This window comes from Panthera uncia (assembly GCF_023721935.1).
Source record: "Panthera uncia isolate 11264 chromosome A3 unlocalized genomic scaffold, Puncia_PCG_1.0 HiC_scaffold_11, whole genome shotgun sequence".
Classification (NCBI taxonomy): Eukaryota; Metazoa; Chordata; class Mammalia; order Carnivora; family Felidae; genus Panthera; species Panthera uncia.
Window position 1 is genome coordinate 29,157,151 of NW_026057578.1, and position 13,374 is coordinate 29,170,524.

The following is a 13,374-nucleotide window of genomic DNA, read 5'->3' on the forward strand; positions in this document are numbered from 1 at the left end:
TGTTTCACATTAGGTTTTTTTCCACTTTGGTTTTTTTCCACTTCTACCTGGAGGTCACCCCTTTGCTCTTGTCTAATTAGTCATTTTGCCTTGTCAATTGTTCCTTCAAAATCATTCTCCAGTTAGTCCTCTTCTCATCTCCAGCAATATGGAGCAGCTGTCCACCCCCACACTACAGTCTACACCATCTCTCTTATTTAGGGGGGAAAAAGATTCTCAAAACAGGCTCCCACAGAATACTGGTGTCCCTGAGTCCCAGAATACCGGCACGCTGAGGCACTAGAGAGCCAAAAAATGGTGGCCTTTTCTCTCAGTCTGCAGGGCAAAATGGTCCTACTGCATAGGATGTTTTCAATTAAAAACATGTTTTTCCCTTGGTTAAAAGTCACTATCACCACAACAGAACAACTTTGTGCTTGCTAGCTCTTGTAACAGAAAAGATTATCATAAAGCAAAATTTAAAAAATCAACTATATATCTGATTTTAACAGAAAAGCTCAGAAACGGCCTAGACCATGGTGGTCTAAGGGAGCAAGTCCTATTCTGGGGGACTGAGATCCCCAGTGGGCCTGATATGGGGGGGGGCTTTGGAAGTGCACAGTGACCCTTGGCCAAGCCGGTCAGAATATTCCTGATCGTTGTGACTGGTTCAGGGATGGGAATGTGACCCTAGACTTTGGTGCTGCTTCTGGAGAAGGAGGCTGGGTCTTCCCTTTGGGGTGCTGGGGCTGCTGGTGGCGTAAAGGAAGCTTACCAGCAGGGGAGAGGAAGGCCACCAATTGCGGAGAGAGGGCTCTGATGACATCTGAGTGCCTAGGTCCAACCTGAAGCTGGTACCACCCTAGACTCTTCTTACAGCAACCAAGCCATTCCCTTTCCATCACGGGCTACAAGCGGGGCATATAGTCAGGTTTCCCTGGGGCATCACTTTCCTAGATTGTATGATAGAAATGAATACCTGATTATTTCTCCGTGCTTCTGAGAGAGCTCTGTGATGTTCAGCAGCCCTATCTGAAACCCTCTACTCCAAGTCCCTTTCCCACCTATGGGCCAGAATTCTCTAATTCTGAGGCTTCTGCTCTGTCAAGCCTGCTCTCAGCTTTCGGTAGACCGACTGCCCTACTGTGCACTCCAGGTGGGGACAGGCCCCCTTCCTGGCCCTAGGTTTCCTGGCCTCTAAGACCTTCTGGCTCTCAAAGATCATCCCACCCAGAAGCCCTTTGATATATCTGGTCTCCCCCATCTCCCTGACAACTGTGGAGGGTAATCTCCAAATCCTGATGGTTTCCTGGGAATTGAAAGCACAGGAGATCCGTCACGTGGCCCTGCAGGAGGGGGTGGCATGAGACTCTGGGGGGAGGGGTTGTGAGGAAGGTGATACTGCTGCCCCCTCATCCCCAATTCTTTGGGCCCCTCACATGCAGTTTTTCTTTGGTTTGTACCTAATTGAGCACACAGAACCTCCAAACCCAAGACCATCTTCCCCACCATCTGAGGGGGTCAGCTCTCCATCTTCCCAGCAGAGCACTTCCCTTGTCCGGAGGCTCCTTCCTTGAGAGGGGGACAGAAGGCAGGGTCTCCATGGAAGCATGGCACCTCAGCAACGAGCTCCTGCCCTGAAATGACAGCAGCCCTACGCCAGCCAGGCCCGCCCCCAGCCCAAAACCCTGCCACACGTGGAAAGGGGCACTGGTGACCGTTCCACCAGAGATGTGAGCCTTTGGGTGGCTTCTCCCTTGGAGCATGCGGCTCCCAGGCCCGCTCTGTGGGGCAGTGCCGGAGAGGCATCTCGGATGGACTGGGAGCCAGGGCAGGGGCTCTGCTCCTTGGGTGTGTCTGGGTGGTTCCCGTTTGTAAAGTAGGACCGAGGGCCACTCATGGAGTTTTGGTCATGGTTAGTTGGCCAACAAGCTTTGTAAAGCACCCAGGCTGAGGCGGGGTGTAGGGTCGCGAACCCACACCCGAGCCCCGCCATCCGGGATGAGTGAGAGGTTACTGGTGGATGTGGCTTCTCCCGGGCCACATGAGGGTGAGGGTGGGGACAGGATGGCTTTTCTCTGGGGTCCTGGGGAACCCCTGTGTCCACAACTGGCTTCCTCGAGCCTCTCTCTGGGTCCTGGGAGTCCTGAGAGTGCCCATCCCCATGCAGGGTGGTATCCTCATGAACCTCACTCTCTGTGGACCCTCTGGGATCTGGGGATGGGAGTGTGCACCCCAAGGGCTCCTCCCCAGCTGCCCCCACAAAGCACTTCCCCAAGAGGCCCCAAGAGAATCCCCCGCCTTGTCCCAGGGGCCAGGCCTTCTCAACCTTGGGGCTGAGGCCACAGTGACAACCAACTGCGCCAGGTCTTGCTTGTTCAGTGAGTTTATTGGTCCTTAGCATGACGTCTCAGTTACCAAGGTAAATTCACATACACGACTGCAGGTAAAAACATGTAAAATAATATAAAAATAAATTGAAGGCTACTTTTATATATTTACTGAATTAAGTAGTGTAATAAATACTATAAGCAAAAAGCTTCAATCACACAATTCAGTTTCACTGAAGTTACAGTAGTGTCTGTAAATATGAGTTTTAAAATTTAAGTTACAAATATTAAAGCACTGAAAAACTAGTATAAAAGTGAATTTTGGCACGTAAGTGAGCTCTTCTGTCATTAGTATTCGACAACCTGGGACAATGAGGAAGCCTTTTCTCACCTACTTTTTGAGGTACAACTATCCAACGAGGCCAGCAACACGCTGGAATACTTAATAGTTTACAATCTTTGAGTTAACTTTTCCCTTTTGAGAAGCCCAAAGAGCAACCCAGAGCTTATTACTGTGCAAAAATTCTCCAAAATCCTAATAGAATTTAGGAGGGAACTTTTTCTTGTGACCTGCGGGGCCACGTGTCTTGGCCTCAGGTCAGAGAGCCCCCAGGGCTCGGACAGGGCCAACTGGACTCCTTGCCAGCAGCCCCTTCCTAGGGTGATCCCTTTTCTCCAATTTCTGCCTCCTTCCAATCAAAAAAAGGAAAAATCCCACATCAAAACGTAAAATAACCTATAACTTCAGCGACTTCAACATTATCACACTCACTCTGGGTGGTATAAAACTGAAGCTGCTAATAGGAAAGTTGGCAAAAAGCATGTAAGCCCCTGGAGGACTTCTGCCTGCCCCTAAGAAACCTACTACTTCTGATGTCCCCGCTGGGTTCCTGGCATCCACTCCTGAGGCCAAAATCTACAACACAGTGTCATGGCCCTTCCTCCAGAGAAAGCCTAAGACCCTGTCCCTCTGCCTGGAGCAATCAAGTGGATATTCAACTTCACAGTCAGAACCCAGAGTCGCCTGGCAGGTTCCGGAAGGGGCGGTGTGGGGGAGGAGGCATCCCCCTGCCTCAGTCCTCGAAGAGCTCACACAGCTAGTGTGCCTCTTTGCCAGGGCACAGCGAGTGTGCCGCAAGGAATGCCCTTTCGCCAGTGTGCCCCTTCACACCCCCTAGCAGGCTGAGGAGTGTCAACAGAGGCCTCAGCCAGTTCTGCCTTTTTGGCTTTGGAACTTCTTAACGTTTTGACTTTTTTCAATCACAGTTTCATATTCAAGTTGAGGTAATCACAGTTTTCCCTCTGACAGCAGAGGGATTGGGACAGTGGGGCGAGTTGGTGAGAGAGCATTTCTGTGGACAATGGTCAGAAACCAAGACCACCACGTAGTACTACAGCCCCACGCAGTGGGAAGACCCGCTTTTATGGGCGGGCTCCGAGCCCTCTTTAAAAACTCTTTTGTGCAGCAGCCAGGAAATGGCTCGAGCTCCTCAATCTAGAGCTTTCATTTATAAATTCACAGCAACCCACCTGGAGTAAATGGCCTATGGTTCCCCCACCCCACCCACCCACCCACACCTCTCCCTTTTCTAAGGCTGCTCAAGTTTGAGTTTTTAAAAAGAGCTCGGTAGAGCTAAAAGAAGCTACAGTAACTCATTGCTTATTTCATCAATTGCACTTAAGATCTATGTTATTGATTCTGAAGCAGAGGCAGGTCCATTGTGGACCCCAGCCTCTGGCCAACCAGAAGTGAGGTGCTCCCTGACTTGGGCTCCACATCTGGGCCCTTGTCACCACCAGCTTTGGGAGCTGGGACTGGAGCACACAGGCCTTTTCAGAAGGCTTTCTTCATGCAAGAGTTCTTATTCAGTGGTATTTGGAGTTTTGTTCATTTGGCTTCAGATTATTTTTTTTCTAATACAAGTACATTTTACTGACAAGCCTTTGCTTTGCTACTTGCATGGAGGCCTCTGAGTGATCAGGCACACAGACCACATGTGCTCCATCCTTTCTCTGTCTCTCCTCTGGGCCAGGGGCCTTTATCAAAAACCCCTATACATTACTGGAAACTTTGCTGGTTTCGTCTATGTGCTTCTTCCTAAGGCATGCAAAAAAAAAAAAATGTGAAATTCAGAAAGCATTTACAATCTAGGCAGCTGAGGTGCTGAAGTCCTAAAAGACATCACCCAAACATCAGTGCCTGTGACCGCCCCCCTCCCACATACTAATTCTGGAAGTTAGGCATGGGATGCATTTGTAATACCCCTCTGCTTTGTGGTCCAGCTGAAAACAAAGCCACCGGAAGAAATTCTAAATTGGATATTGGAACTCTTTGAAACTCCTGGTCCTCAGGAACCAAGCAAGTCCAGGGCCAGCAACAATGCTTGGGGACATAAGTTTCCTGAAGTTTGTGGCTGAAAACCAGGCCTTCCCTGGCATGGCCGAGGAGAGGGCGAGGTCTGGAGAGTGAGCCCCCTTCGGGGATGCCCCATAAATGATCATAGCTCTGGGGCTAAGACAAAGCAGTTGCATGCAGGATGCTCTCCTCAAAAGTGAGGCAAAGCATCAGCAGGGAGGCTGAAGCAGCAGGTTTGCTCTTGCCCCCGAATGAGGCAAAGTAGAGGCATACCATGAGGGGAGCTGAGCACCACCCTCCAGGGAAACTGCTTGTGAATTCAAAAGCCACATGCTTCTGGAAAGCAACATGCCTTTCCCCTCAGTTTAGTCTGTAAGGGACATCCCCTTATCTTAGAACAGACTGTTGACCTCAGCCCAAGCCGCTGGCTCAGTGGGCTGAGCTTGAGCAGAGCTTGGGCTGCTCCCCCCAGGACTGGGCCCAGGGCCAACAGGGCCAGCTCCTTCAATGCAAGTGGCCTAAACAGAAAGGCAGGCACTCCACTGGGGACAGGCTCTCCTGGGGCAGTGTGTGAGGCCTGTGGTGGCTTGGCCCCCAGGCATGGCCACAGTTTGGGCAGCCAGGGTTCCTTCTGCATCCCAACAGCTCCTTTGTGTAACCCAAATGCTTCTCCCCACTGTCACAGTGTCTCAGCAGCCCACAGGAGATACTGTTACCAAAGACCCAGAGGTTTTGCACTGCCAGCCCCACACACAGGGCAGGGAAGTCCCTATCGGCTCTTGCTCCATGAGTACCCCCCTCCCCCCCATCAGTGGTGCAGGTGATGCTCTTCAGCGCTGTATAGAGAATAAAGACAACATGCACTCAAGCCAGCACACAAAGGCCAAGGAGAACAAAGACAGCCCCTTTAGGAGGGGCCTCTGGGAGAGCTGAGGTTAAGTAACCCCATTTCTAAACATCCACCTCCAGGGTGGACGTTCTGCAGGATGCACGGCACAGCCTTCCCCTAGGGCCTCTGCTCAAAGAGGTCGTGATACTCCTGCTGCTCCAGCTCCCGGTTATACTTCTCGATTTCCCGGTTGGCTTCTTCCACGTAGTCATTCATGAACTGGTCCATGACTGGCATTTCATTAAGGAAGAGAGCCCTGATACTGGAGGATAAGGGAGCCTGTCCCAGCTCAGAGGGATCTGTGGGCAGGTGAGGTGGGGGACACTGACGTAATGAGCGTCCAGCTCACACAAAGGGTACGTGACTCTTTTATATTGGCAGCACCACAGCTACAGAGAAGGGACTGGGGTTGGCACAGTCCTAGAGCTGAGCCCTTCGGCTTTCATGAGGACTCCTGTCTGCCTTCTCACAGATTAACTACTGTAATCACGTCTAGTCTCCAACTTGTAAATTAGGACCCCTGATGACCACAGAAGTCAGGATGTCACCACAGTTACATTTAAACTACAACCCACAGTTGCATCAGCAATCACTGAATGAAGGCGAAATTAATTTTAATGATGTTAAAAGGCCACAATGAAAAGTCTGCCTCTGTGGCTTGCTGTGTGTTCCCAGAACCCAGCTTGCTCTGGGGGCTTGGCTGTGTTGGCTCTAACAGACACCCTCTTTACAATCAGGCTTTCACATGCCCCCAGAGTTACTGCCCCTGATTCTAAGGATACGTGGGTGAAAATCAGTCTTGTCACCAAAGAAGTTGACAAACTGGGTGCCATTGTAAAAGTAGCCTGCAGGCAGGGGGTCCAGGTGGCGTTTCACCTGTAGGAAATAAGAGTCCTGTTAAAATTATTTGACCACTTTGTATCATTTCTTATTCATTAGAAACAAATAAACATGCCTATTTCCCTAGCAAGAGAGCCTACTCTGCCCCATGGAAGGCTAGACATGTCAGGGAATTAACACTTCCCCTCAGCAGTCCTCAAATAGTGACTGATGAAGGTTCCCCAGCTCTCAAGGAGGAACTCTAGGAGCCCCTCATGGGATTAAACTCCATTTGTCCTCAGTGGCACTGGTTTGATAACACAGTCTTTTTAGCTGTCTCCCCCCCCCCCTTTTTTTTTTTAAGTTTTATTTACTTATTTTGAGAGAGAATGTGAGTAGGGGATGGGCAGAGAGAAAATCCCAAGCAGGCCCCAGATGGTCAGTGTGGATGGAGCCTGATGCAGGGCTCGAACTCACGAACCATGAGTTCATGACCTGAGCCAAAACCAAGAGTCAGATGCTTAACCAACTAAGCCACCCAGGCACCCCTAGCTGTTTCCCCTTCTTTCTCCCCCTTACTTTCCTACTGCTAGTGACTCCTAAGAAGCACTTCCAGAATAAGCTACCTGCACTCAAATCCATGTTCAAGGTCTGCTTTTGGGGGAACAAATACTATAAGGACTGCCTTCTGGGTGTCTTCTTCAGAAGCACCGAGGGTTGCCAAGAACAGGGGCTGGAAATGAATGGGCCTCTTCAAGTCCAAAGCAAGGGCTCCTGAGGTCCCAGATTCTCTCCCACCCACTCATTACAGGGAACAGCGACACAGCCTGTTATGGGGCCTGGATTCTGTGTCCCTTTTAGCCTTTGTCCCCAAGCCCCTCCTCAGTGGAGGTGGGAACTGGGGCACAGGCTGGGGGTCAGCTTACAGGTTGGGGGGTTCATCAAAGAGCCTCTCGTGCTGGTCCCAGGATTCCACCATCTGCCTATCAGTAGCTTCTGGATCTAGACAGTTTTTTCTGGGCCCTTGTTACTTTAACTGTGGTTTATCTAGCATGGAGGGATGAGAGGAGAAAAGGACTTCTGTGGCAGATTCAACAGTGTGACAAAACAGGGCTCCCTGTCATCCCTTTCTCCTACAGGCACTGCTTCTCAGTCTCATGCCCAGGTCACATCAGAGGTCACCTGGTACCCTCTTCCTCTTTCAGGCTACAAGGCTGGATGTTCTGAGGTTTCTCTGTGCCCAGCTTCCCTCTGTGGTCTGAGAGAAGCACAACATCCAGCATGCCCTACAAATAGGCTCCTCACTCAGGGAGTCCGAAAGGATGGAGCTGTGCCAGCCCAGAAGGATACCCTTGGGCTCTTAGGGGACTCACATGGATGTTCCTGATCTCCTGCTGGGTCAGCATCCCCCTGGTCTTCAGGGCTTTCCTCGGTGGCTTCTGTGCAGAGATGAAGGAAGGAAGGGAGGGGTCAGGTCTCCAAAGAGCTGATAGAGTACATGGCGGGTGAGGGCTCTGGGAGCTAGTTACGGGACTAAGATCCCAGCAGCAGGGAAAGCACAAGCACGGTCATGGCCTGGACACAATATCCTGCCTGTGTGCTCAAGGAGACCACCCTCCCAACATAGAACCCTGTATGCCAGGGGAAGCAAGCAGCAGAGGAAACACCGGTGCTTTTTGCAAATAGGCACGTTCCTATCTGTGCAGATCCTCAACTCTAAGCCCAACCAGTGACAGATATGCAGACAAAGGAACAACATGAAGTCCCCTAGTCAAGCACCAGTTTATATGAGAAAGACACAGCCCACAGGCAGCCATTCCTCAGTATAAAAGACAGGTTCCAACTAAGCATCTGCAAAGGAGCCAGAACCCAGCCAACTCTATTTCCAGGGTTCTAACTCAGGCTAAAACTCTGAGGCTGTGCTAAGAGGCCTAGTACCCAAAGCTTGCATCATATTAGAGGATTTTAACTGGGTTTCATCTGGGTTTTATTTTTCTTTGCAGTACTGGGCTAAAGATGCTTGTGTGCCTCTACAGGCAAGTGTCCTCTTCCCTTGCACCTGTTTCCAGAGCCCTGGGCTCACTGCTATCAGTGCTTGAAGTCTTGGTTTGCAAATAGGTACAAGCATATCTTTGTAGTTTCTCTTTTCTAGAGAGAGAACCAAATTTAAAAGGATTCTGGGCTTAGAACACAGGACAGCCCTTGAATTAGGTTCAGCTAAGAAAAGACATTTTGAGTTTGAGTTTAGACTGCCAGGCTGATCCAGGATCCACATGGAATGGCCAGGTTTCACCCAGGACCTAGTTAAGCCACCTAATAACTGAGGTTTGCCTTGGCAGTAGAATTAGAAATGGCTGTAAGACCAGGTCTGCCTTGAGGCTGCCCTGGATGGCTTCCTCCCAATCACAAAGCATCCCTGAAAGTGCTGGCTGAGCCTGTGAAGGGCGGACCGGGAGGGAGGTCATGAAGGGGCTTCTACCCCACAGCCAGGAGCAGCTCCGAGGTGTGCTGCTCACATCTGTGCCCGGTGTGTCTGGGCTTTGGAAACCACCTGCTTAGCTGACTGCCGCAGCCAGTCCTTGATGCTTTCTTCCTTCAGGGAGCAGCCAATGAACACGAGGTAGCTCTCCTGCTGTCCGTTGCTGTCCTGAGGTGTGCTTCGGGAATCAGGTGGTGGCGAGGGTCCTTCTAAAACTGGGACGATGCTCAAGGAATTGGCCAGAGTGTTGTGGCAGACCTCCATGGTCCTCTCAGAGTCTGCAGGGAGAACACACATAGGCCCTGAGCCCCAAAAAGATAAAGCTACACTAAGATTGTAACATGCAGATGGTTGGGGACAGATTCCTGTGACACGCAGGAGGGAGAACTGATTGGTGGCAAGCTAGAAAGCATGAAATAAGAGAGGGAGGAGCAATGTCAGTTTCTGGCTTGGCTGATTTGGTAATCAGGTAGAAACCACTAACCCAGAAAGGGAATACAAGAGAGCCATTTTGGTCTCAGCAGAGCCCTGAGAAGCCAAGGGAAGAGGGTGTGTCAACCAACACACAAGTGCGGCAGGAAGGTCACATGATAGGAACAGGAAAGATTGGGTTTACAGACCAAGAAGCTGGGGGCTAGTAGTGGTGACCCAAGAAAATGGCAAGGCCCCCCTAAAAAGCAGGATGAAAAAAGGGATCCAGAACACAGAGAGGTTAACCTTGAATAACAAAAAGGTCAAGAGAAGGTCTAAATAAAGAAGAAAACAAGGTGAGAGGAAAGGTGGAGGCATTATGACCTCTGAAGCAGGTCTGTTGGAGCCTGAGGGAAGTGGGCTTGAGTAAGGGGCCAAAGTTTCAGATTCAATAACATAAATTAGGCCAAAAGTATGGGTTCAGGACCTTGAGAGATTCTTTTATATAGGTGATGTCATCTAATTCTCCCATCCAAACCCAGATGGTCCCATGCTTACAACTCTCAGTGGCTCCTTACGGCAGACACTGATTGTTGCCTGTCCAGCCTCCCCCTTTCGCCAATACCAATTCCCCATGGGTGATGGGTCCTGGAAGGCACAGCAACTCAATCGTGGCCAATGAGAGGAGAAGTCTGCTGAGGAACTGGCAGGAGATGCCTCAGTAGAAGCTGTTATGTATTGATAAAGCCACCCACAGGAAGAGCCTCTCTTATCAGCTGGATGTTGTGTCTGGGTGTGACACCTAGACCTGCAACAACGAGGGGTGGGGACCTGACACACTAAGACTGGAAGGACCCACGTTACCTATGTCCTCCGTGGCCTTGCTATGCTGCTTGACCTCTCGACTTCTCATTATGTAGCTAACACCGGCTAGTTGAGTTGGTGTTTGCTGTTGTGACAGCTACAAACACCCTAACAGACAGTCCCACTAGGTCCCTGCCACAGTGAACCTTTTTTGGTTCCTGAAATGTGCCTTTTTTGCTTGGTTCCAAAGCACATGCTATGCCTTTTCCCTGGAATATTCTCCCCTTTCTCAATGTTGAGTTGACTAACTAACCACCTCCAGCCAGGATGGACAGACTTCAGGTCATGAGGGCTCCAGAGGTCTATGGCTGATAAACAGAACTAGTGGACAGAAGGGAGAAGGAAGGCTAAAGGCTTGAAGACTTTGGCAGAAACGGATGTGGAGCTGGAGAGCTCGGCACTGGGGCAACTCCTGGTGACAGGTCTAGGAGGCCACGGATGGCTTGAAAGGGGTGTGTGAGTCTCTGGAACAAGGAAGTCAAAGAGCTGTGAGGAGAGGCTCTGGGCAGGACATCTGGGGGAAGAGAGAACACATCTTCCACTGTGGAGCAGCACCTGCAGCAAGGTGGGGGAACTAGAAGAGCTACTGGTGTCAGGCCCACATGGGAGGGTTTTCCAGAGTCTGAGAGGCATCTGTGCTCTGCAGAGCATCAGTAGAAACTATGAACCCACATCATGGGATGTAAGCATTCCATAGTGCAGGACTCCCAAATCCAACTCCCCAGTTACCTGAAAACTTCACTTTGCCCAGGATGTGGTAGATGTTTCCAGAGAAGGGACTTGGCTTGATGGAAGACTGAATTGCTGGTGGAAGAACAGGACAGGGCTGTCACCCACCCTGGGGCAGAGGCCAAGTTCAGGGCACACAGCTGGGAGAGAGTTAGGGTCTGGGAAGGATCCCCACTTGAGGGACCAGGGCTCATAAGTCCTCCCTCCACCACACCCTCCCCAGTGGCTCTGCCACTCTTCCCAGGGTGGGGGTACTCCTGGGTCCTCAAATCCCTCTGTTTTCAGACCCCAATAGTGAGGAGACATGACAACACACATAATACTAAAACGGTGCCAGGAAGCAGGGACAACTCTGGGTATTCTTTTATTAGGGTCTGGGACATGTCCTAACCAAGGCTTACCTTTACACTTGGCCACAAAACGAGTCTTCTCCAAAGGACGACCAAACCATACGCAGATCTGAACCATTAGTGGAAAGACTGATCCAGCATCAAATTTACCTTCATACCTTAAAAGGTTTAAAAAATTGTAAGTACGAGTAATTGGGGCTTTGAGTGTTATTATATGCTACTCTGGGATGAACTACTTTGAGTTCCTTCTTACTTATGTGCCATTTTATGTATAAAACACTTGTTTTAAATATGTGTATGTCTTTTTCATCTTGGGATTGGGAAGCATGTTACCCCATTAGAGCAGGGAGGTCTCACCTCTGCAGACAAGCAGTTCCCTGAAGCCCAAGACCCCATCTACCTTTGAAGCCTACCAGTATGCCACCTGAGATTGGGGGTCCTCCCTGGCACTCCTGGAGCTCTTCCTCAGGGCCTTAACTGTACCCCACCCTTGTTGAGGGCAACTTAACAGACTGTACATTTGGATGTGTATACTCCCCAGAAGGAACTGAAGGGCTGGGGCATCTCTGCTCTATTTTCTCAGTTTTGAATTCAGCAGACATAATGCCAACCACAAACTCATTAAAAACATGCCATATTCAAGCGTGCCTGGCTGACTCAGTCAGTGGAGCATGCGACTCTTGATCTCAGGGTTGTGAGTTCAAGCCTCACACTGGGTGTAGAGATTGCTTAAAAATTGAAAAAAATCTTAAAAAAAAACAAAAACTAAACTAAAAGAACATGCCACATTCAGAGCACTTAAAAAGTTTAAGTTTTTGTTATGGAAAATTTAAAACACATGCAAAGACATTGCAATAAACCCCCATTACCCAGCTTCCAAAGTTATGGAATTGTCATTCCTTCTGCTGAAGGAATTCCTTGAGATGGATCCCCATGATGGAATCAATGCAGTAAAGGGTGTAACCATCTCCTGGGTTATAATTTATACCACTCCCAGTAGCACATGAGTGTTTCAGTTTCACAGGGCCCCCAGCAATGATTCTTACAGATATTTTTGGTTAAATGTAATAGATGTCAATCAAAACAACACTGAGGCATCATTTTACATTTCTGAATATTACTAAAACGGAATTCTGTTACCACGGCTGTCACTAATACTTGCTGTAAAGTGAACTGTCCACATCTACATGGACTAGGTTACTTTTCAATATCAAAATAAACTTCTCAAATATTATATTAACTCTTTGCCACATATGATGCAAACATCTTTTTCCAATCTATTATATTTTATTAGTTTCCTTTGCTCTAAAATAGCACTACAGGGGCACCTGGGTGGCTCAGTGGGTTAAGCATCTGACTTTGCCTCAGGTCATGATCTCATGGTTCATGAGTTTGAGCCCCGCACTGGGCTCTCTGCTGTCAACTCAGAGCCCACTCTGGGTCCTCTGTCCACCCCCACCTCTCTGCCCCTTCCCGACTCATGCTATCTCTCTCTCTCAAAAATAAACATTAAAAATTTTTTAAATAAAATAGCGCTACAGGTTTGAATTTTACATCATATATATTGTTGAAAGTTATCTTACTCTTTGTGCTTTCTTTAAAGTAAGGCAGTGGCATAACATTTTTGTAATACTGACATATTCTTTTTGCCCTCTCCCCATCCAAACAAGTCATGGGAGACCATGGACCTCTCTGGCTTCTTTATTCAGAGCCTGAATCCATAGTGAAATTGGGAGGGGCTAAGGGAAGAGAACAGGTATCCTCCCAGACTAGAAATAAGCCTAGGAGAGATGTGGGCAGGGTCAATGAGCACAGAGAGGGTTGTGGTAGGGGATGTTGAGAATCTGTACAGCACAGAGCTGAGCATATCCTAGAGCTAAAGCCTACTCCCTCTGAGGTGGTGACCCTGACCCAATGAGGAAGGGGGAAAATATACAGATGTGCAGGAGTCTGATGGCTGCCATCTTGTTAAAAGACTAAATTACCCGATTCCTAGGAAGGGACTCAGAAGGGGAAGGTGCTGAAGGGTGATTTCTGAGGCCCCCTCCATCACTGATTCTCTACAAGGGCTGATCAAGGGAAGGCTTCAGGCTAAAGGTTCACAGAGAGACTTTTTTTTTTTTTAACTTTTTAAATATGATTGTTTATTTTTGAGAGAGAGAGAGGCG

General features: G+C 49.2%; 1 protein-coding gene across 2 annotated transcripts in view; it reads right to left on the bottom strand.

The window, feature by feature from the left end:
• Nucleotides 1–3,893: 3,893 nt before the first annotated feature.
• DNAAF9 (dynein axonemal assembly factor 9) overlaps nt 3,894–13,374 on the bottom strand; it is a 130,377-nt gene continuing 120,896 nt past the window's right edge. For both annotated transcript variants that reach the window (XM_049650041.1, XM_049650040.1), the window contains exons 32-38: nt 11,258–11,364; nt 10,857–10,931; nt 8,925–9,130; nt 7,747–7,812; nt 6,337–6,430; nt 5,629–5,784; nt 3,894–4,407 (exon numbers count right to left, since the gene is read on the bottom strand). In XM_049650041.1, coding sequence (XP_049505998.1) covers nt 5,672–5,784; nt 6,337–6,430; nt 7,747–7,812; nt 8,925–9,130; nt 10,857–10,931; nt 11,258–11,364 — 661 coding nt within the window. In that variant the 3' untranslated portion in view covers nt 3,894–4,407; nt 5,629–5,671. The remainder of the gene's footprint in view (nt 4,408–5,628; nt 5,785–6,336; nt 6,431–7,746; nt 7,813–8,924; nt 9,131–10,856; nt 10,932–11,257; nt 11,365–13,374) is intronic.